Here is a 23,364-nt window from a genome sequence, read left to right on the forward strand (position 1 = left end):
CCCAAACAAAACCTGCAAAAGCAAACATAAGCAATCTGATTGGTAGGGGCCCCTTGCCCTGTAACCAAGTGCAACTAAACTCCTTCAGTGAACGAGGAACATTTTGTAGCTTGAAAACTTGAGCAATCACACTCCAAATGAATTTGGCAATGTGGCGCTGGAAGAAAATATGATCCACAGATTCTGCTAAACCATAGAGGCAACAATTAGCAGTCTCTTTTGAACCCCTTTTGATGAGACTTTGGGCAACCTGTAACTTGTTACTAAAGATTTGCCATAAAAAGAACTTGATTTTCAAGGGAATCTTTCCTTTCCAAACATAGCCAGCCACCCTGCTAGCTACCCCTTATGTAGTAGTTTCTCCCGATCTGTTGAAACTAAAACAGAAAATGTTAGAGCACGGGGAAAAAAAAGATGGTGAATCCATCCACATTGAGAAGGCAAAGAAATGGCCATAGAAATCAGTAGTTTGTACCTTGAGCCTGCGAGAGAAAGCGGACTGGTAGACAAGATTTCAAACGATTTCATACAAATCACCTGAGCTCAGTTTCCAAAGCTGCCAAGAGCAACAACCAATCGAAACTAAGAAACATCTAAGTGGGAAAAAATAACGGAAATAGAGGCATGGATGGCTGGACATTACTGAAACAGCAATACTGTATTCTTCAACCAAAGGCTCCTTCGTCGAGTCAATTTGTTAAGGGTCGTCAGTTGAAAGAGACACGGTAAACCTCTTAAGAAATATGTTGGGAAAGGGTTCCGGTGATAGTCGACAAACAGTGAGGTGTTACTTAAAGGAGACATTGCAAGATCAATCTGAATACAGCCAAAACAGAAGATATATTAGTCAGTTTCTCATAAGCAACCATATGAAAATCCAATTGATGTCCAATCAACCAAAAAAAAACTATCACCGGCCAGATATTTGCTATACCCAAATCTGCTAGTTGGAGCCCACAACTGAAGAGATTATTACCTGTGGCTTCCCTTGCTTGAAACAGGACCATGTGCTTGCTCATCGACGTACAAGTTTCCAAGGTTACCAATCTCTAGAACAGTTTCACATGCTGATGACAGCAAAAGATTTTCGTACTGGTGTTGTGCATTGTCCACCTGTAAAAACAAATTCACGGTGATTCGAATAGAGACACAACAGGGCATGTGAATGCGTGATACTTCTTAGGCAGACCATCATCGTTTCATGAGTGCAAACTACAGATGGGCCCACCACATCATCGGCGACACTTGTTGACAGAGTAAAAAAACAAATTCACTATTGTAGGCCTTATATTTTCTAAGTCTCTAAATCTCTATACAGTTGGTTATATACATACTAGACTACCGGTTCAATCACAAACTCGTGGTTCATAATTAAATCCTTTATCCTCCACTCCTCAGTTTAAAAGGTACCATGAAAACCTACTTACCAGGTTTTCTATGTTATCTCTGAACAAACTTCCATCTGCAGCAGCAAGTGAATCAAAAGCTAGTCTGGATTTACAATTCTTTTTTAGTAGCCCAAGTGTACGATTAAGGAGGTTTCCAGTTCAAGTGAGTAAGTGAGATCATTATTAACGCGTAAAGATGCATAGGTAACACAAACAAGGAGCACCAAGTGAAGAAAGAAGGCAAATGACAACAATTTCAGCACACATGAAAAGTATATACATGTTTCAGAAACAAAGGTAATTTAAGTAGAAATACCAATTGTATTAGCAAGATGACCATTGACTATATTGATAAAGCGTTCTGCTGAATAGTCCCCATCATTGCCGAATTCTACTTCCCGCAAGAAGTGCCTAACATCATCAGCCCCAAATCTTTCTACCAGATCTTTTGGTTCAAGTGTGTTGCCTAATGACTTACCCATCTTCATGCCATCCTAGGATTTTCAAAATACAAGCCATTGGTGCATGAAATAAAAGTGACTTGCTGAGATAAAGCATGAAAGGTGACTGAGAATCTAGATACTTTTTTTTTGTACCTATGGTAGAGTGCTATACTGTCATCAGGGCTCTATAAGTGGAAACAAGTACAATTGTAAATAGGTAAGATCACCTTTGTCAAGAATCCATGACCAAAAACTGTATCAGGAACACTTAAACCTGCTGACATTAACATGGCTGGCCAATAAACTGCATGAAACCGTAATATGTCCTGAGACACGCACAAAAAGTCATGTAGATATGTGCCTCTGCATCTCTGTTCATGCAGAAAGGTGGGCATGGTTATTTGGTTAGCAACAAACATTGTTGTACAGGCAAATCACTGAGCACGCGGTGTAAAGCATCCATGAGCGAGGCATTCGTTAGTATAAGATGGGACCAAAGAGAGATAAGCACCATGGTGTCCACTGTTGGTGGACCGTGTCACGGCGGAGGCGGTATGACACGCTGCGCGGTCCGGCGGGGGCCGCGGGAGGACTGAGGACAGCCAGGTCGGGAATGTTGCTTTCACAACTCCCATTAATTCATTCTCAACCTTAAGAAATTATTGCCTACCTGTGTTTTAACTGATGGAAATATGCTCCAGAACCGTAGAGTTTCGTCGCCTGCTCCTGTTACTATGGTCTGCAAACTACATCTCACCATCTTAGCTGCTCTCCTCAACGAGATAGATAGTAGTTTCTGGGTTCATCATTAAAACAATGTACAAACTAACTACATTCGGGTTTACCTATCCATCAGGCGACGACGCAAGGTAAAGCACACGCATCGTATGTCCGGTTAGAGTTGCAACCTGTCTGCCCCCTAAATAATCCAATAGTCAGTGAAATTAGGTTAAAAAGAAATGGCCCCTGGTAAACTGTATAAGTTACGCCATACAAATGACATCACTACAAAAATTGTTTATTAAGAAGCACATAACCGGTATATGCTGCATAGCAAGTGGTTTTCATTGCCTAGTTTACATTTCTATTGTGTTTTCTGCTGCTCGTAAGTCAATGTCTCAGCCCACAGAAACAAAATTACATCTTTGGCGTGGAATCCAAGATGAATCTAATTAATAACTTGCATATGGAGTCACACCATGGAGAGCTTTTGATGCTTCATACCAAAAGGGCACAATTATATGACAATGTTCTTACTGATCAACTGATGTGGAACTAAGCATGCTATCAATGGTATTATACAGCAAATGGTTTTCATTGCTTGCTTTAAGTTTCACTGTTGTCTTAAGCATTCCTTAATTCAATGTATCATCCCATAGAAAGGAATTATTATATTTCAGAAGCAAGCCGAGAAAGACTGTGTTGCGTAGATTGGAAGTCATTCTATAACTGTATCCAAAGGATGCAGTGTACGGCTGGCTTACTGATCTATCAGGAGATGCTAAGTACCTAGATCCACAACATATAAGCTCACCTTTGACATGGATGGATATTTCCACACCATGATTTGATTTTGGGAATACCCATGTGTGCTCACAAGCTCATTCACATTTTTACACCACGCAAGGTTGCAAACCTGCAACAGAAAGCAAAAGATGAGGATAGCAGCACCACACAACAGAGAGATCATTAGCAGTCAGAACTACTACTTGCCTGGCTGCCTGTGTCAATTGAGTTTAGAACATTTCCATTAGCCGTGTTCCAAAACCTGATGCATCTATCAACTGTTCCACCTCCTAATACTAGGAGTCCTTGCTGATGTGGTGACCACGCTATTGCTTTAACAACGACTGTATGTTCTGTCAACCGCAACACTGGCTGTTGCGATCGTTGCGGAGTTGGTGTCTGAGAGGAAGTTGGACTAGATGCAATCATAGGAGTCGCGATCCAAGAAGGCTCCTGGCTGGCAATTGGAGTCATTTCTGTTCCCATGTCTCTCATAGAGACAGACCTAACTACAGGTGTTGGTCCATCAACTATTGAAGCATTGTGTGCAGGTTTAAGCAAATCAGAATGGATGAGACCTGAAAATAGAGCATAAGATGAATTTTCATCAAAAGTGCACTGAAACATACCGATATTCCAATAACATAGAAACACACGGTTGGTAATTTATTTATTCTACACACATCTGCGAACTTCTAAGTGCAAGCAGCTAGCATATAATAAGAGAATGATGTAGTACGCCTCAAATATGTCCTGATCTGAATGCCCATTTATCCTGGTAGTTATTTTCCAAAAGAAAATATAGAAGTTTAACATTTAGTTGGTGCCTGGTGGGAATAGAGTGCCATCCTTATGTATTTGTTAAATGAAATACACGTAACTTTTTTGGGGTCCAAGAAGCTGCCATGATGAAAAGAGCAGCTGTCCAGCTGAACATCAAAGGCAGACTTCTCTGCACGGGCAGCTCATGATGTCACACTTTACCTATCCCCAATTCACCCCGCTCCAGCACTTCAAACTTGCAACCAAATGTTCTAAATAATCCTTAACTCTTATCTCTTCACGCTACATTATAAGATATAACTAAATTATAGTTAGGACTCCAAAGTTCAGACACACAAAACAGACTGGAGCTGAAATCTAATGCATTATAATCCGGAATATGACCTCACAATTACAATATGTATCACTGCATTATAATTCTATAATGTACTGCACTAGTCTATATGTGCTGAAAACAATAAAGAAATCGATAGCATGGCAAAGTTCATGCTTACCATCTGAATTCTTAACCAATGGTCCAGTGTTGGTAGGCACATCCGTGACCACCTTAGCAACGGCTGGTGGACGGCCTCCATGTTCAGGAAATGCCAATGCGAACTTCTTTGGCACAGTTCCAGCGGAAGGCCCCGCACGGCCAGTACGGTTTGACGTCGGGCTGGAAATCCACTTCTCGGCGTCGTCCCACTTGGACGGCGTTGGCCGAGAGAACGGCGGCAGTAACGCGGCCACCGTGGTCAACCTCTTCACCGTCGGCGGCCCCGATGAGCTGCTCTCCGAGTCGAAGCTGTCGTCGTCCGGGGCTCGGTTTCTTGACCTGTGGCCGCTGTTGCTCGACATCTCGGTGGAGGTGGAGCATTCCAAGCTCCCTGTCGACGTATTCGGTATTCAGTATCCGAGAACTCATGCTCAGCAAATGGTAAAAGGTCGAATCATATATGAATAGTTTGATGATTGGTCAGGCGATGGACTTACTCCGGTCATCGAGCTCGCCGGAGTCGTTGGCCTCCGGCGATGTGTCCTCGCCATTGTTGGGATGGTGTTTCTCTAGCCCGCGAAGCATTGCTCGCAGCTTAGCTGGAGAGAATCCGCCGGACTGGGGCAGAGACTTGGAACGGACACGCCTCCGACCGGAGCCAGCGCGAGCATGCAGGAGGCGAGGGTGCAAGGGAGAAGCGGAAGGGGCGGGTGGGCGTGGCGCCGTCGCCATCGTGCAGCTCGCTGGCCAGGCGGGGGGTGCAGCGGCAGAGGATGGATGGCCGGTGCAGGGATGGATGGGCGAGGAACCTCCTGGAAGGATACGGGGTCCCCTCCTCTCTCTCCTCTCCGCGCTCTCGCTCTCTCCCTCGCTCCTCGTCGCGACCGCCGAGGCTCCCCGCACCCTGTGCGCGGCGCAATGGCATCCCCCGCCACGGCGCCATGGTGCGCTGTCCAGCGCCGGTGGCCACGGCCGCCTCCGAGCCCCTGCTCTCCCCCGGCGCTGCCTCGTCCCGCCAGTCCGCGTGGCGTGTGAGAGAGAGACGCGCGCAGCGGGGGGAGGGGAGGCGGCTGCGCCCACCGCCGGGGCCTGGCCACGCCGGTGCACCGGAGGACGACCGATGCGGCCGCAGATCTGGAGAGAGGGAGAGGGAGAGGAAGAGAGAAAGGCGCCGCCGGGCCGCCCGCGTGGAGAGAGAGAGGCAAAGAGAGAGGAGGTGTTCGATGTCGGCCCACCGCGCGCCATCGAGACCAAGTGCGAGATGAAGGAGCGCCTCACCGCGCGCTGGGCCATGGGCAGGTTCATCGGCGGCGCCTCCGCCGATGTGCTGGACCCGCACCTCGCCCGCACGCCCACCGTGGAACGCGCGTTGGGCCATGGGCAGGTTCATCGGCGGCGCCTCCGCCGATGCGCTGGACCCGCACCTCGCCTGCACGGCCGCCGTGGAACGCGCGCTGGGCCATGGGCAGGTTCATCGGCGGCGCCTCCGCCGCTATGCTGGACCCGCACCTCGCCCGCACGCTCGCCGTGGATCGCACGCTGGAGATGGTGCTGGAGCTCGCGTTCCGGTGCATGGCCCCCGTCCGACAGGACAGGCCCGCCATGAGCGACTGCTGCAGGGCGCTATGGGCCATCAGGAAGACGTACCGGGACATGCTCGCCGCCGACGCCATGCCGTAGTTCTCCGACCGAGCCACCACCACCGGCAGCGCCGACAGTGGCCCCGTTCGGTGGCTGAAAAACGCTGGGCAACCGCATCCTCTTCCTCCTGCCTGTCCTCGTAGTAGTACTCCCCGTCGTTGCAGCGGAGCTCAGGGTAGTACCCGCCATCGCCATCGACGTAGCCGTCCTCGCCCTCGAGCAGGAGGAGGTCCTCTTCCTCCACGGCGGCGCTCTGCGCGAGGAGGTCCTCGCCCTCGCCCTCAGGAAGCGGGATGCCGAGGTGGAGGAACTGCAGCCTGTACTCGCGAAGCCTCACGCGGAGGCGCACCAGGCGGCGCGCGCGCTGCGCGAGCAGAGCGCGGAGCTGGTCGATGTCGGCGGCGTCGAGCTCCATCTTCTCGTCGGCGAAGCGGCGGAACTGGCCGAGCTCCATCTGGACCTCGGCCTTCTCGCGCTGCAGGCGGAGCATCATGGCCATGGCCTCGCTGGCGGCGCTGGCCGCGGCGAGGCGCTCCTCCTCGACCTCGGCCCGCAGCGCCGACGCCGTGGACTGCGTCGATGCCACCGCCTCCCGCAGCGCCGCACACTCGCCCTCCGCCTCGACCCGCGCCGCGGGGCCCGCCTCGTCGTCCCCCGCCTCCCCGCTCTCCTTCCCCTTCTCCGTGCCCAGCTTCCGCTTCACGGACCGCCGCCACGGCACGGCCGACGAGGAGGAGGAGCAGCAGCACGGGCACCGCTCCCCGGTGGCCGGCGATGGCGACGCGTCGGGGTCCTGGTCGTGGTCGTGGTCGTCGTCCATGGCGGCGGCGGGAGGCCAGAGGATTCGGGGAAACCGCAGCGAGGCGCAGGCAGACGCGGAGCCTTTCCTCGTTTGGATTTGGGAGCGCGTGTCGCGCCGAGCTCTGCCACCCGCGCAGGCGGCTGAGAAATGGAGATGGGGATGGGTATACGGGATGAGAACCGGAAACGAGGACGGGATGGGGTCAGGTGCACACAAATCGACAAGTGATACATGCGTGCAAAGCGAGGACGGTCCCAGCAGCATGTTCGTGTTAGGCACCGTCCATGCATGTACGCGTTAGGCACCGGCCATGCATGCCGACAATCACCTGCTTCACCTGGCCGGTTGAGACGTGTCTTATCTGAGCCGTGAAATTTCGATCTAACGCACCAAACAAAAAAAACTGACGTGGACATCCTAAAAGGCCGCCGATTCGGCGTGCCTTTATATCTTTAATATATATATATATATATATATATATATATATATATATATATATATATATATATATATATATATATATGGTGAGTTTTCTATACTCCACGGAGTAACTACTCTCTCCTCCTAGCGGTACATCAGAAACCCAATAGGGAAGACGGCTCCATGCATGGCACATTTGAATGCCACCAACGAGAAAATATCGGTATGGTGAGTTTTCTATACTCCACGGAGTACTCTCTCCTCCTAGCGGGTACATCAGAAACCCAATAGGGAAGACGGCTCCATGCATGGCACATTTGAATGCCACCAACAAGAAAATATCGGTATAGCAGATTGGAGTACGTGTACTCCCTTTAGAATATAGTATTTATACATAGTACTTTTTAAAATAGAGTATTTGTACATAGTTTTTAGGATAGAGTATTTATACATACTTTTTGGAATGGAGTATATGTATAAACTTTTTCAAAAGAATGGAGTATGTGTACATACTTTTTGGATTAGAGTATTTATACATACTTGCAAACATACGCAAAAATTTAGATAGTACAAGTGCATACTAAACCACACGATCGGAGTATGTGCATACATTCACGTATGAAGATATACAAAACAACGAGAGTATGTATTCATACTTATTTTGAAAAAAAATATATGTGCATACTTTTGTGAGAAGGGAGTATGCGTATATATTTTTCTCAACAAAATTACACCAATGTAACACTCACATGCCAAAATCAAATCGTCAGTACTAAAAATTCAGAGATAATTGAATCAGCCTTCACTGCCTATGCCTGCACTGTATCCCGCATGGAGCTGCGGGTGGAGCAACAACTCATGCAGGCAGGATTGCACGAACCAAATCCCACGACGACTATGGCGGGCAGCGAATGCCGATTGGAGCAGGTTCACGCGGACGGAAACTCTGATGATCGGTAGTCTCACGTTGAAGTCCGATCTGAAACCTATGGTGGAAAAAAATCAATGCTTAAAAATCCAAATGGAATCTGAATCCATCATATGCGAGGACTCAAGAATCAAAAAATGAGGCATCTGTTCAAGGAGGCATAGCAAGAAAAGAAAAGGATAACCGATGCCTGGATCTGGATCGAGAGAGGCACCGTGGGAGACGGGCACCGCCGCCGATGAAAGGTCCTTGTTGGTTTTGGTAATTGAGTGACAACCTAGGTGGACTAATTGTGTTTATGTGAGATACACAGGTGATTAGTCCACAGGTACATGTGTGTGAGCAACATATGCCATAAAGGTGAAAATGGCTTGGAGATGTTGCAAAGCTCACACATGTGATGATGAAGGAGCTTAAATGCACATGAGACATGACATTGAGTCATGTGATCAAGGTGGAGAAGATCAAGACAAGACTTGGCTTGATGGACCAGTTGCAAGCGTGAAGGGCAAGTCGGAGGCTTTGGAGTGATGGACCGCGTGGCGGTGAAGCTTGAGCAAGACTTGGCGCCGATGGACGATGGCAACGGTGAAGAGCAAGTAGAGTCAAGATCGATGAACCAATATGATCATGTGATGATATGAAGTGGATCATATCATTGTTGATCGTGTTGGTGCATGTGTTGCATCGACATTGAAGGAGATGGAATGGAATGCGCAAGGCAAAGGTATAACCTAGGGCATTTCATTTCACCGGTCATAGGTGTGTAGAGAAGTTTATGACCGGGTTTAGGATAGATGGCCGTACTATCAAGAGGGGCAAACTTGTTTGCATATCGGTCATCTAGTGCCACTCGAGTGATCTAACTTTGCATTGTCGCTAGGATCGAGTGGCGTGGCAAGTTGAGTGGCTAACATCCTTTGGGAAATGATTGTGAAATGCTAACACACATACACATGGTGGTGTACACTTGGTGGTGTTGGCACATTTACAAAGGAGGTGGTGTTTGTAGGGGTGAGATGGGATTCGGCACTTTCGGGAAAATGGAATGCCTATTTTCTACTGCGCCGGATGCAAATTCTTGGTGGTTAGCTCATTGGACCAAGGGTGAAGAAGATAGAGGAGAAAGGAATTCGGTCTCACTGTTTAACAGTGACCGGACGCTGAGTCCGAAACGACCGGACGCTGAAGTGGTGCGTCCGGTCAGGCTGTCGGTCGGCACAGTGCTTAGGGTTAAGCACCGGACGCTGGGCTGTGTCCGGTCGAGTTGACCGGATGCGTCCGGTCATGCTCGGGAGCTTACTGGAAACGACCGGACGCTGAGGGTCCAGCGTCCGGTCAGTTGAAGTGCTGCGTCCGGTCGGCAGATGACCGTTGGGATCGGAAGATGACCGTTGAACGCAGGGGACACGTGGCGTGTATCGCGTGACCGGACGCTGAGGTCCAGCGTCCGGTCGATCGGACCGGAGCGTCCGGTCGGCCCGAGTTTTGCCCAGTGAAGGGGTAACGGCTCTATTTGCCCATGGAGTTATAAATAGAGGCCATGGCCGGCCTTGGGCCGGCAGCTGAGCACACTAGAGCCTTGGTGGCTTGTGTAGTAGTGCTTGGGAGCCCTCCATCTCACACATACATGATAGTGTTCATCCGATAGTGTGAGAGAGCGATTCTAGTGCGATTGCATCGTGAGGTTGCATCGAGTGGCACTAGGTGATCGAGTTGCAAGCCGGTGGTGCTTGTTACTCTTGGATGTTGCCACCTCCTAGACGGCTTGGTGGTGGTCTCCGTCGAAGCGCGCAAGAAGCTTGTGCGGCGCTCCGGAGAAGTGCTTGTGAGGGGCATTGTGCTCGCCCCGCGGGAGTCGCGAAGAGCAACTTTAGTAAAGCGTGTCATTGAGCTACCCTCACTCAAGGGGTAGGTTCTTGCGGCGCCCGACGTGCGGGCTTAGCGGGTGATGCTAATTAGCCGCCGAACCACCAAGTGAGCGGTCGACACAACGGGGACTAGCGTGTTGGCAAACACGTGAACCTCGGGAGAAAAATCATCGTGTCAACCTTATTCTTCCCGTTGGTTTGCATCCCCATTACACAAGCTTGCAATTACTTTTATACATATTAAGCTTGTGTAGTTGCTCTTGTAATTAGATAGCTTGTGTAGCTTGCTAATTACCTTCTTGCTTGTGTAGCATAGAAGTAGCTCCCTTGCGTGGCTAATTTGGTTTTAGTAACCTTGTTAGTCACATTGCTTAGTTTGTGTAGCTAAGTATTTGCGCTCTCTAATTAGGCATTGGTTGCCTTGTTATTGAGCATTGCTAGTGAGCATCGTTAGCTTTGTGCTTTTGCTTACTAGCATGTGTAGGAGCTCCCTTGTCGCTTAAAGTACTAGTGGCATAGGTTTGTGTGACCTTGCTCCTAGAATTGTTTAGGAGAGCTCTAGCTAGCCCGGCACCTTTGTTGCATAATTGTTATCTTTGCAAGGTGCTAGTGAACATATATAGTGGGGTATAGTATTGGCTAGACCGATAGTTTTAATTCCGCATTTGTATCGGTTAGCCGACGCGATTAAGTTTTAGAAAAGACTATTCACCCCCCCTCTAGTCGCCATCTCGACCCTTCAGCCGACCAGATGCAAGCTCCTCAACCGTCGCCGGTCGCGGTTGTGGAGCGAGCGCCGCCGGATCCACAAGGCCAGGGGAGTGCCGCCGGATCAACTGACCTGGATCTGGAAGCTGTCGTGGGGGCGTCGTGCGGGCTGGCGGTGCCGTGCGCGCGGGGAGGGCCGTCGACGCAACTGGGAGGGTCGGGGCCGCTGCCGTCGCGGTTCGGTGGGGTGAGAGCGCCGGGATGGCGCACAGACTTCGGCACAGAGCTGCCACTACTACAGGAATCAATTTGCGCAGCGTGGCCAAAATGGGCTCCGTGGCGGGCACCTCTTTTGCCCGCCACGGTTAACTGGTGGCCGGCCACCGAGGCGCCCGCTGCGGGAAAAGGGTTTACCGCGGCGGGCCACCTTACTTGCCCGCCGCGGGAAACCGAAAACGCCCGCCTCCAGTAAAGTTTGTGTAGTAGTGTGCTTAGCGGGGACGGACCTCGGACACCGGTGGGCTCGCGTAGCCCAGCGTGCCCGCTGGATGATGGCGGCGCTCACATCTCCGATGGGGCCGTGGAAGAGAGGAGGAAGGGAAGAGGACGGCAGTGACTGCGAAATACGTCGAGTGGGGCTCCGGCCTGAGATGCTTGTGCATCTTTCTATATATATATCTGATTAACGGCGGGTCTATTTTTTAAACCCGCTAATGTTCCACGGGTGCATATGTGTGTGTCAGTGTGTAATTAAGAGCAGGGAGTAACTACTCTCAGGGAGTAGAAAATTTTTTCCATATATATATATATATTGGAATCTCAATTAGACTAGCCACTGATAGAACATGCCACTATTTGTTGGATCAGGGCCACGTACTGCAGGAGATCCGAGCCAGATAATCCCATGCAAGGCGGTTGGCACGCGCCAAGCGGATCGTCCTTGCTGCTGCAGATAGAAACACCACCAGCTGATACCTCCGCATGCAGCCACGTTGAAAGGTTCAGATGGGGTTGCAAATTGCAAAGTGCAGCCACAGCTATGCCTAGGACAAAGCCAGCCACTCCGGCCACTTGCGTACACAGGAAGAAGAAGAAGAAGAAGAAGAAGAAGAAGAAGAAGAAGAAGAAGAAGAAGAAGAAGAAGAAGAATCTCACCACACCTTGGCTTTCTCTCTCTCAATAGTGTGTATCTTACTGTGTTGTTATTAAGGACCACTTTTCTACAGTCGCTCATGGCCCTAGAAAGATATGCTTTGGATGCTAAAGCTGCTATTGATCTTTTCTTTTGAGATCATCACCTGGATCACTGTGAAGTGTGAACCTGTCTTGCGCACACCTGTACACAGATGCATGCATATACAGGACGACTTCAAGTGTGGCGTTTTTCTCCTTTTCAGAAATTAAAAAAAAAAGTGACAGTGCAGTGTACTGTATCTTCATCTATTCAAGTGGTACAAGTAGCCGAGATCATCAACATAAAAAAAAGGAAGTAGTACAAATATTATTGGGCATACACATACAGAACAATGCATTCACGATGCATATGCACATATATGAATATGCTCCCTCCGTTCCAAAAAAAAAAAAAGTAAATCTCGCTTCTCAGGAAGTAAAAAAATCTTAATTTTGACCATACATATATAATAAAGTATTAATATTTATGATGCGTAATAAATATAATTAGATTAAACATAAAATATATTTTCATAATAAATCTAATCGGAGATCTAAATATAAATAATATCTTCTATAAACTTAGTTAAATTTAAGATTTTTTTGACTCTTCGTGAAGTGATATTTACATTCTTTTTGGATGGATGTAGTGTGTGTGTGTATATATATATATATATATATATATATAAAATAATAATAATAATAATAATAATAATAATAATAATAATAAGAAGAAGTACTATATATTATTCCATCGGAATCTACCGATGAGACGACTGGCGTAAGTTCTAAGCCAGTGCAGTATTTAACTGGGTGTTGCTACCTTTTGCAGGATCAAGACATGCCATATGCATGCATATGTATGAACAAGAGGAATGTAGGTCCCCATGTCATTTGTGTGTGCGCATACGTCAATTGGCTTGCAGCTCTTCGTACCAGATCTCCCCAGCTGTCAAGTTGAGACACATGCATTACATGCACGTATCTGTACTTTACAGTATATATATCGAATTAAACTTAGCCAAGTAGCACATACTCCTATATATAGCGTGTACTGACTGCTGTATTGATCTCGTTAGATACATACGCATGGACTCGACCAAATGTATTAGTGCAAGTTGATTAAAGATTGAGATGACTCAGCTCATTCATCACATGAGGGGTCAATTGCATGGCAAGAAAGATCCATGATCGCCTGTTATAGATTAGCTAGGAGGATAAGGATGGAGGAAGAGTAGCATCAAGCTAGGGGAAACAATTTTGGTCTTTACTCAACATGTTTCATTACAATAATTTAGGTTGAGCGAGATTGATTTGTATACATCTCAATATTAAAATGAATCTTGTTCATGCATGCTAGCTTGGCCATCAAGTGTGTGTAACACTACTAGAAAAAAATCTTTTAGCAATGGAGGCCTGGTGCAGTGGTGAGAGCTGTCTCACTGAGTCACCAGGTCGTGGGTTCGAAACAGCCTCTCCATAGATTTTTACGGAGGGAAGGCTTACCTCGGTTTTTCCCTTCCCCAGACTCTACTCATGTGGGAGCCTCTGGCACTGGGTCTATCCTTTAATGGAGGCATTTTTTTAGAGGCGGCTTAATTAAAATCCTCTAAAAAATGATTTCTGAAACAAGACGCTTCTAGAAACCCATTTTTTGAGAGGAGACTGACATTTTCAGCCGCCTCTAAAAAAGTCCCTATCTTTAAAGGCAGTCGGATCTTGCCGTCTCTAAAAATCGATTTGTAGAGGAGAGTCATCTCTACAAATTGATTTGTAGAGGTGGCTTGCACTTTCAACCACCTCTAAAAAATACCCTATCTTTAATGGAAGTTAGATCTAGTGCTGCCTCTAAAAATTAATTAGTAGAGGAGAGTCGTCTCTAGAAATTGTTTTACAGAGGCAGCTAGATTTATAACCGTCTCTAAAAATAGTCGCATCACAGTAAAATTTATACACCTTTTTGCAACAAAGTCGGATGAAGACAAAAACTTTATATCGGAGTTGTATATCTCGAAGAGAGCTACAACTTTGTAGTTGGGACTTTTCATTTGAAATCATTTATATCCTATAGATTTCGTTTGAAGTTCTCACACATTTTGAAATTCAAATTGTTTGAATTTTCTAAACGACATCGGATGGAGAAATAATAAAAACCAAAGCTATAGATCGATCTCTAAAAGATTTAAAACATTGCAGTTGACAACTTTTTTATTTGAAATAATCTACAGTCCCAAAATTCAGTTTTAAGTCCTATCATTTTGAAATTCAAAATTTTCAAACAACCTTAGACGAAGAAATTAAAAAAACAATGTTGTATATTTCAAAAAGCTATGCAATTTTTTACTTGTCAACTTTTTCGTTTGAAATCATTTATCCAAGGAAATTGTATTTGAAGTTATCATATTTTAAATTCAAATGTTTTAAATGACCTCGAATGGACAAATAACCAAAACCAAAGTTGTAGTACTCAACGATATCTACAACTTTCCATTTCAGACCTTTTTCATTTAAATTTATTTATGATCTCAAATATGCATTACAATATTCAGTATAGTGAATACAAAAAGAATGTACCTACTATTCAATGATAGCTGAATTTGAGGTTTTGTGGTAAGGGAAGTACCACGTGAGGCCTGAAGTTGTGATTTTCCATCCCCGGCAAGATGGCAACCGCACATGTGCATATTTTGCACAAAAAATCATGCATGTGACTTGTGATTTCCCCAAATTTTAAAAAAAAAGTTGTTATTTTTATGCCCAATTTATAATTTTTAAAAAATGATTTGTAGAGGTGGCTGAGGTGAGAGCCATATCCACAAAGTTGATTTGTAGATGTGGCTGAAAACACAAACCGCACTAAGAAATCGCTAATATATAGAGAAGGAGAGGTAGAAGCGGTTGGCCAGCCTAGACTTCTCAGTCCCTACTACAAATCTTTTACATAGTAGTGTGTGTGAGAGGCGTCCTTAGGCCGAGCAGGTTGTGGGACTGTTTGATACCTCGACATACAAGGTGACCCATGATAATATAAGTGCACTATAAGTATATGTTATGTACTAGACTTTGTCTCATCCATCCGTAAAGCCTAACAGCTCCAAGCAAAGTCTAATACAGTGTATTGTGGCGATTGATAGTTTCTACGTCTGTGTGTCGTGCTTCTCGGCTCTTGGCAAATGCATCAAGGAAATAGGCACTTGAGGTCTAGTTGTAATTCTTTTATGAAGGAATGGTCTAGTTGTAATTGACGATCATTCGTCCTCCGTGAACCCATACTGTTTTAACCTCTCCGTTCCAAATTATAAGACGTTTTGGCTATTCTAGATATATTACTTTTTGTTATATATGTAGACATAGTGTTGGATAGCAGAAACTATGCATCTAAAAAAAAATCAAAACGTCCTATAATTTAGAACAAATATAGTATTTTTTTATACAATACAGTAAGATTTAACATTGTTATTATTTTAATTTGACACTTATTCAGGTCCCATTTAATTTCGCTCGATGTCTCCAAATTCTCTGAGACGGCACTGGTGTGTGTGTTTAATATATTTATTTTCTTTTGTGGGGAGGCAAAAGCGCGTTGCTAGTTTGTGCTGATAGGTCCAACTCCGTCCAAGTGCCCAATAACGGTGGTGGTCCAGATGAAGCGGGGACAAGCTTTGTTGATGAAGCCCAAGATACGAAAGCCCATTAAGAAAAGCCCAGCCGAAAGCCGATAATTTTTTTTTTGGAAAGCTTTAATATTTTTTATTGAGGAAAGCGAAAGTCTGAACTCGGTAAGTACGGTAGGCCCCGGCCAAACTATGGGTTTCGTTTAGCCGGCCCGGAGCATAACTTTGACATGCTTTTCCCACATACGGCACCTGACGTCCAGAGGTTGCTGTTCTATCCGTTCCCTCCAGTCACCTCCGCTCCCTGATCGTCTCCACCGTGGCTCCCACACGCCTCCTTCTTTACCGCGCCTCCCGCCGGCCTTTCTCTCAATCGCCGCCGCGCTCGCACCGCCACGGTGTGCTCACCGCACGAGGCCGCACCACCCGACTGTTGCTGTCGCCTCCACCACGGGCACCGCGTGTGCCCTATCGCCAAGGGCCGCACAGCCGCCCGTGTGCCATCCTCCTTCTCCACCGCGCCCGCACAGCCAGGATCCCGATGTGCCGTGCGGTGCCCGTCTGACTGCCATGTTTTGCTAAAAACGTATGTTGGAAGCGTATTTTTCGAGTGTTTCAAATGTTTAGAGGTATGTTGCAAGTGTTTCAGATGCATGTTGCAAAAGTAGACCAGGATGTTGCAATGGTTGTACACGTATGTTGCAAATGTTTGTTACCAATGTTTTATCTGTGTTGTACGGACACATGTTGCAAGTGCGTTTATCTGGATGTTGCATATGTTTCACACATACGTTGCATGTGATTTATCTGGATGTTGCGTATGGTTGCAGTGGTTTTCAATTGTTTTCTGGTGTGTTTTTTCCTAGTGTTTTAGAAGCATGTTTTCAAGTGTTTCATCTGCCTTTAGATGCATGTTGCAACTGTTGTATTTGGATGTTTTGAAAGCAGATCGAGTGTTGCCTCTTCTCCTCGCCTTCTGCTGCATCGTCTTATTGTGTCCTCCTCCCGACGTCGGCACGGCATCCATACGATGCTGCAGCTGGGTCCATCTGAATTGGAGGCGCTGCCCCCTTCCCCTCTTGTCGCTCGGGTGGCGCGGGCCCCACATGGAGCATGCGAAACGGAGTGCAGCACACGGCATCTGTTCGGATGTCCGGGCGCTAGCACTGCCGTTCCCGTACCTTAAAATTTTATTATGTGTTCGATATTCAAAGAATGAACTTTTTATGAGTGAACCTAGAAGGAGGCAGATATCATGCAACCAGTCACATAATAGGGGAGTGCGCGATCCCAGCTCCTTTTCGTCTTCCTCCTTGTGCGTCCATGCCCGCCTTTCTCGTTCGCCGCCCTCGGCCATCGGCTGCCTCGCCTCTGGCCACGCCACCCACCTCCCGCCTCCGTCCATCAACCCCGCCCTCCCCTAACTTCGTCCGGATTTTTGTCGCTCAAGTGTGCTCGCTCCCCCAGCCTCCATCGCCGCCTCCAGCCAGCCGCTCCCTCACCGCTGGCCGCACCGCCCACCGCCCATCCTGCCGCTCTAGCCCGACCTCCCCTTTCCGGAGGAGCCAGAGCTCGAGCATCTCGCCCCTACCGTCCGCTCCGCCCATCCAGTTGTCCCCTGCCGCCTCGCTCGCTATCCGTCAACCTGCCACCATGCCGGTCTGCCCGCCGCCTAAGCCCCCCCCCCCACCACACACACACCCCCCACACCCCCACTCCTCCTAAGCCCGCCGGGCATAGATTCCCGAACAGAGGTTGAAGACGACGTGGCGGGGTCGCGAGGAAGAAGACGATGCACCGTGTCGCGCGCTCGCGCTTCCGCGCGATTGATTTTCTAAACCTAGACTATTATTTATGGACGTTTGGCGCGGCAGAGCAGGCTAATAGAGATGGATGGGGAAGGTTTGTAGAGTTTATTTTGTTTTTTCTCTCCCTTGTTGGGCCATTTCCCCTGCCTAGTAGGAGTACAACAGAAATGGTGACCCCGGCACACATGTTGGAGCAGGAGCCCAGATACAGGCCCATGACGAGGCACGGATGCGCAATGAAACCGCTGCAGCGGTTGCCTTGCGGTGCAGAGCATGAGCCGCCGCCGCCGCCGCCGCTACAGACAGAGCTACAGCACTTGGTAGCGACCGCCACGGCTACGGTCCTCCGGAGCTGACAAGTGACAGCCGAGAACAGAACCCATCGCGATATATGGGGCACGTTTAGATGGCGAAATTTTTTGTAAAATGCCACTGTAGCACTTTTCATTGTTATTTGACAATTAGTGTCCAATCATAGTCTAATTAGGCTTAAAAGATTCGTCTCGTGAATTTCGTCTAAATTGTGTAATTAGTTTTATTTTTTATTTATATTTAATGCTTCATGTATGCGTCCAAAGATTCAATATGACGAGGAATCTTGAAAAATTTTGCAAGAAATGAAGGGAAGGGCATGCATGATGTCGCTCCCTGATGCCATGATCCCCTGCATGATTGAACGCCGCTCGCCTCGCCTGCCTAGACGGATGGATCACCGTCATGGGAATGGGCTGTTGCTAGCACATGGTACTAGCAGCGGTTAGGCCCTCTTTAGTTCCACTTCAAAATCCTAATTTTTTTAAGATTTTTTGTCACATCGAATCTTTGGACGCATGTATGAAGCATTAAATATAAATAAAAAATAAAACTAATTACACAGTTTAGACGTAATTCACAAGACGAATCTTTTAAGCCTAATTAAACTATGATTGAACACTAATTATCAAATAACAACGAAAGTGCTAAGTGTTATTTCGCTAAAAATTTTGCCATCTAAAGGGTACCTTAGTAGTGGGTTCACTCCAGTCCCATCCCATACAGGTTTAGCAATGGATGGATGGACCTTTAGCAGAGCTAACAGCGGCGGTTACGGTAACAGCTTCACCGACAAGGTCGTCCGTCAACGCACGAGCAGGGCAGGGACGTGTGTCCTGCCAGGCAAATGAGGGGACACGTATTCAAGACTCCGGCCTGCAGAAAGCCAGTACTAGTACGGAGTACCACTCCATTGTATGGCTTCACCCGGGCCTTGTTTAGATCGGAAGTTTTTTCACTCTCTTCGTTACATCAAATCTTTGGACACATGTATGGAGTATTAAATATAGATAAAAAAAATAACTAATTTCATAGTTTAATTATAAATTACAAAACAAATCTTTTGAGCCTAGTTAGGCTATGATTGGACAATAATTGTCAAATACAAATGATAGTGCTACTGTACCAAATACTGATTCATAACCCCAATCTAAACAAGGTCCAACCTGTACTGCACCAGTCGTACAACCTCGACTCCTTTTCATTCATGCGGCAAGGCACAATGGCCCCGGCCGTCGGGACCTGTGCTGTGTGCCCTTGCCCTCCCAAGCAACGGTGCTGCTGCCTGCTGAACAGTGCAGTGGTGAGTGCTGACCTGACCCACGAGGAGGCAAACGCTAACCATAACCACTACTGCTGATCCGCAATTATCGGCGCGGTGCGGTCAGCTTCATGAACATCGGCACATCGCCGCGACAGTGACACCGGATGCCATAGCCTCTGCAGCCTGGAGAAATCGTTGGCCGAATCAAAGCTACAACTACTTCTGCTACTAGTACCTCGCATGATTTGATTTGACACCCTGATGAAACAGGAGAACCAACCAACTGCCAGCAGCCTGGTGCGATGCGATCGTATATGTGGATTATTGCAAGAAAAATACTATTATAACTGAAAATTTACGATTGTTCACGACCAAGCGAACAGTTTGTAGATTGTTAGTATCAAACACTGGTAGATGCATAGTATTTGTTTCTTCGGATCACCAGCCAGTAGCCAACTGAAGCTACTTCGAATTCGATACGGAGAAGACGAGCAGTGAACAGTACATGCGCACCATATGAGTCGGTCAGAAAACTGAATCAGAAATCATTCAGATTGCTACTACATACAAGAATGTTTCCATCTTATTGTTTCCAGCATCAACACTCGTAATAATCTACCAAAGCAGAGCAACCTAAGAAGCTATCCAACAGCAGCACGCACGCCGACATGTACAAGAAGCAGAAGCACAAGGTGAACCGGGGCAGGGGGAATCAGATTCGGTTATAGCAGTAGAAGTAGCAGCAGTAGCTGCACATACATACAGTTGAACTGAGGGAGCAGCCGGAGCAGCAGCTCTAGAGGAACACCGAGGAACAGACCACGCCGTCACCAGCGTCACGTCCGCGGGAACACGCCCAGCATCTTGCCCTTGCCTAGGCACTCGGCGAGGCGCTTGGCGCCCTCCACCTCGGCGGCCACCAGGCCCTGCAGGAACCCGCACGCGCCCGCGGCCACCATCTGCTTCCGGCACCGCCGGGACTGCGCCACCGCCAGCAGCACCCACACGGGGAACCGCCTCTCCTCCACGCCAGACCCGGACGGGTCCCCAAGCAGCTGCACCGCGTTCACCACGCCGCGCTCGTCCTTCCGGAACGCCTTGCGGCACGCGCTCGACGCGGCCAGGACCGCCACCAGCGCGCGCGCCGCGGCGTCGCGCTCGCCCGCGGCCTTCGCCTCCAGCATCCACACCAGCCGCGGGACGGCGGCGTCCGCGACGATGGCCTCGTAGTGCTGCTGCTGCTGCCGCCGCGCGGCCTTGCCTATCCTGCCACCTCCTGCGTTAACGCAGAGCTCCGCGAGCGCCAGCGCGGCCTCCGTGCGCGTGGCGGACCGGTCGCTGCCGAGCGCGGCGGCCACGTGCGCCACGAAGCTGCCGCCGCCGCCGCCGCCGGAGCCGGACGCAGCGGCAATCTCGGCAATGTACCGGAACGAGGCCATGTTGCGGAGGAGGCCCAGCGCGGGTGCCAGCCCCGGCGGCTCGTCGCCGTCGCTGCTGCTGCTGCCGCCGTCGAGGAAGTCCCTGACGCACGCCAGCGCGCCCGCCTGGAAGACGTCCACCTTGAGCCGCTGCGCCTCGTCGCCGTCCCCCGCGGTGAGGCGCTGCAGGCACCCGAGCGCCTGCTCCTGCGCGCGCGGCGTGCCCAGGGAGACCAGCTGCAGGAGCAGCAGCGGCACTGCGCCGCCCTCGTCGCGGAACGCCGGCAGGAGGTCCGGGAAGGCCGCGAGGTTGCGGAGCACCCCAGCCGCGGCCGCCTGCGCCGCGGGTGTCCCGCCGGCGCAGGCGGACAGGAGCGCCGCCACACCGCCGCGCGCGGCCACGGCTGCCGCCGCGTCCCGCGACGACGACGTCAGCGGGAGCAGCGCCGCGCACGCGTGCTCGGCGGCGGACCCGGACTCCAGCGCGCGGCACAGGTGCGGCACCACGGCGCCGGCCTCCTGCGCGAGGGCAGGGCGCGCGGCGTCGGAGACCGCGAGGGCGGCCAGCGCGGCCACGGCGCGCTCGCGGAGGTCGCCTCCGCCGCCGGCGGCGGCGGAGTCGAGCAGCGCCGCCACCGCGGAGACGGCCGCGGCCGCGGATGGCGCTGGCAGAGTGGTGGCGGTGGTCGCTAGCTCCTCCAGCGCGGCGGCGCGGGAGGCCGCGGACCCCAGGCGGAGCCGGGAGACGAGCGCGTCTTCCGCGGCGGAACCGGAGGAGGAGGAGGAGTGGGCCGGCGCGGGCGCGGAGGTGAGGAGGCGCGCGTCGGCGGCGAGCTGGGAGAGCTCGGCGGCGGTGGAGGAGAGCAGCGAGACGGTGTGGAGGTGGCCGAGCCTGGGCGCGTGCGCGTCCCCCGCGGCGGACACGGAGAGCAGCGCGCGGAGCGCGGCGGCGAGCGGGGCCAGCAGCGGCGCGGCGGGCGGGAAGGCCGGGCTGGCGAGGGACGCCGACAGCGCGGCGAGCGACGCGGAGATGGACGGCCAGTGGCGGCGGAACGCCGGGGAGGAGGCCGCCGCGGCGGGCACCGCGTCCAGCAGCCGCAGGCACTCCGCGACGCCCGGGTGGTCCCCCGCCGACTCGTCCTCCGCCGGCGGCATGGTCATGGCGGCGGGAGAGGAGAGGATCAGATGGGGGAGGAGGGAGATGCCGGGAGATGGGGAAATGCGGAGGGGGGAGGGATGAGCTGGGTTGGCGCGTGGAGTGCGAATTCTGCGCAGAATCAGCGCGCCAAGGCCAGCTACTTTCAGTACGCGATTCTTGAGAAAATTTTGTATTTGGTCCTTAAAAATAATGCTCTTTTCTTATTTGACATTGAAACTAAAAATATTTTCTATATGTTCTGAACTCGAGTTTTTCTTTTCTATTTGACACTTCCGTCAGTTTGGATTGTTAACGGTGTTAAGTCCTATGTGAAAAGTCCATTTTACCCCTAGAGTTTTTTACTAGTCCTAGCATTCTATGGTTAATATTGCTATCTTTTATGAAACATTTATTTTAAACTGCAATGTTTCATAAAAGATAGCAATATTAGCCATGGAATGCTAGGACTAGTAAAAAAGTCTAGGGATAAAACGAACTTTTCGCATAGGACTTGACATCGTTAACAATCAAAACTGACGGGAGTGTCAAATAAAAAAGAAAAACTCGAGTTCAAGATGTATAGAAAAGATTTTCAATTTCGATGTCAAATAAGAAAGTAGCATTGTTTTTAGAGCCAAATACAAAATTTTCTCAATTTTCTTCTTGTTGTTTTGGGTAGGTGGGCTTCTTCGCCACTCTGTCAGCTGCTGCTTCCTTTCCTTCCATGGACCTACTAGCCTCCTTGAGGCAGTTGCGATTCTTCCGGAAACCCGGTCAAGGTTTCCCGGGAGCACATAAAGACGGTGTGTGTGTGTGTATGACTCCTTTTCAATCAACCAGTCATTATCGTTTAGAGAGGGGACGACGGCACGGCAGCATTCCATCGTTGAATTTCGCATTGCGTGGAGGACAGCCGAGGGTCCATCGGAGGATTCAGTGGTTCAATTGTAACCGTCTCGGTGTTGTAACACTATAAATTATTTACTAAAATATATCATGAACATCATGTTTATGTGTTAATATATGTAATAGCGTATGTAGATCAATTTTCGTAACTTAAAACGATCAACGGAAATGCGACATAAAATTTAATTCCATAGTCATGTCATAATACTTAGGGTTTAAAACTAATTTTTATTAAGCAAAAATGCTATAGATACATATATGTGATACTTGAATAAAGTTTAAAGTACAAACTTTGTAGATGACAATGAAATACATGTGGTCGAAAATAATATTACTAGCTAAGATTTCCAATAGCTTAGAAATGCAATTTAAAATAGATTTCAACTCAGAACTTTGAAAATTTCTTCAACTTTGGAAAGGGTAGACATTGCTTTGTTCATCAATTTTTGTAGAAAAATTTAGTTAAGAAGCAGAGTAGTGTCATGGCCTATTTTAGTAGCCTTATGTACCCTCTAAAGTATGGTGAAGATGGTTTGGGTGTTTGGCCATCCGATTAGTTGTTTTGGACGCTTTAAAAAGCGTGCATGTCACGTCATCTGTCGGTTTCCTCGCGTAGGCACGGTCACCGCGCCCCTGAACCACGACGTCGATGCGCCGGCCGCCCGCGCGCGCACCTGACCGCGCTCAGCAGGCCGCTGTGGCCAACAGCCCTGGCGCGCGGCTGCCCCACCTCACTGCCGCGCTACTACCCCGCTGCTAGCTCCTG

At 49.2% G+C, this 23,364-nt stretch overlaps 3 protein-coding genes and 1 long non-coding RNA gene across 4 annotated transcripts; all 4 read right to left on the reverse strand.

Moving 5' to 3' along the window:
• Positions 1-2,501: 2,501 nt before the first annotated feature.
• Positions 2,502-3,680, reverse strand: LOC136485280 (uncharacterized). The gene is made up of 4 exons (XR_010766388.1): positions 3,545-3,680; positions 3,366-3,467; positions 2,677-2,739; positions 2,502-2,570 (listed from the first exon to the last, which is right to left on the reverse strand). It is a non-coding gene; the product is annotated as an uncharacterized lncRNA (long non-coding RNA).
• Positions 3,681-3,721: 41 nt separating this feature from the next.
• On the reverse strand, positions 3,722-5,210 carry LOC136485279 (uncharacterized; the record flags this gene model as incomplete). Its single annotated transcript, XM_066482193.1, has 3 exons — positions 5,093-5,210; positions 4,615-4,986; positions 3,722-3,915 (listed from the first exon to the last, which is right to left on the reverse strand). Coding segments are annotated over exons 1-3 (654 nt in total), but the record flags the coding sequence as incomplete, so codon positions are not given.
• A 686-nt stretch (positions 5,211-5,896) lies between these two features.
• Positions 5,897-7,301, reverse strand: LOC136489029 (myosin-binding protein 7-like). The gene is made up of 2 exons (XM_066485777.1): positions 6,349-7,301; positions 5,897-6,208 (listed from the first exon to the last, which is right to left on the reverse strand). The coding sequence occupies exons 1-2, from the start codon at positions 7,054-7,056 to the stop codon at positions 5,897-5,899; spliced, it is 1,020 nt and encodes a 339-aa protein (XP_066341874.1). The 5' UTR covers positions 7,057-7,301.
• Positions 7,302-19,701: 12,400 nt separating this feature from the next.
• LOC136485100 (uncharacterized) lies at positions 19,702-21,838 on the reverse strand. Its single transcript, XM_066482046.1, has one exon. It carries the CDS (start codon positions 21,713-21,715, stop codon positions 19,973-19,975), a length of 1,743 nt encoding a protein of 580 aa, XP_066338143.1. The 5' UTR covers positions 21,716-21,838; the 3' UTR covers positions 19,702-19,972.
• Between the last annotated feature and the right edge of the window lie 1,526 nt (positions 21,839-23,364).

This window comes from Miscanthus floridulus, chromosome 10 (genome assembly GCF_019320115.1).
Source record: "Miscanthus floridulus cultivar M001 chromosome 10, ASM1932011v1, whole genome shotgun sequence".
Classification (NCBI taxonomy): domain Eukaryota; kingdom Viridiplantae; phylum Streptophyta; class Magnoliopsida; order Poales; family Poaceae; genus Miscanthus; species Miscanthus floridulus.

Coding starts and splice junctions, on each gene's coding strand:
- LOC136489029 (XM_066485777.1), bottom strand. CDS start 7,056: ATGGACGACGACCACGACCACGACCAGGACCCCGACGCGTCGCCATCG. Junction 6,209..6,348: donor GGCAGGAGGAAGAGGATGCG/GTTGCCCAGCGT, acceptor AGCGCCCTGCAG/CAGTCGCTCATGGCGGGCCT.
- LOC136485100 (XM_066482046.1), bottom strand. CDS start 21,715: ATGACCATGCCGCCGGCGGAGGACGAGTCGGCGGGGGACCACCCGGGC.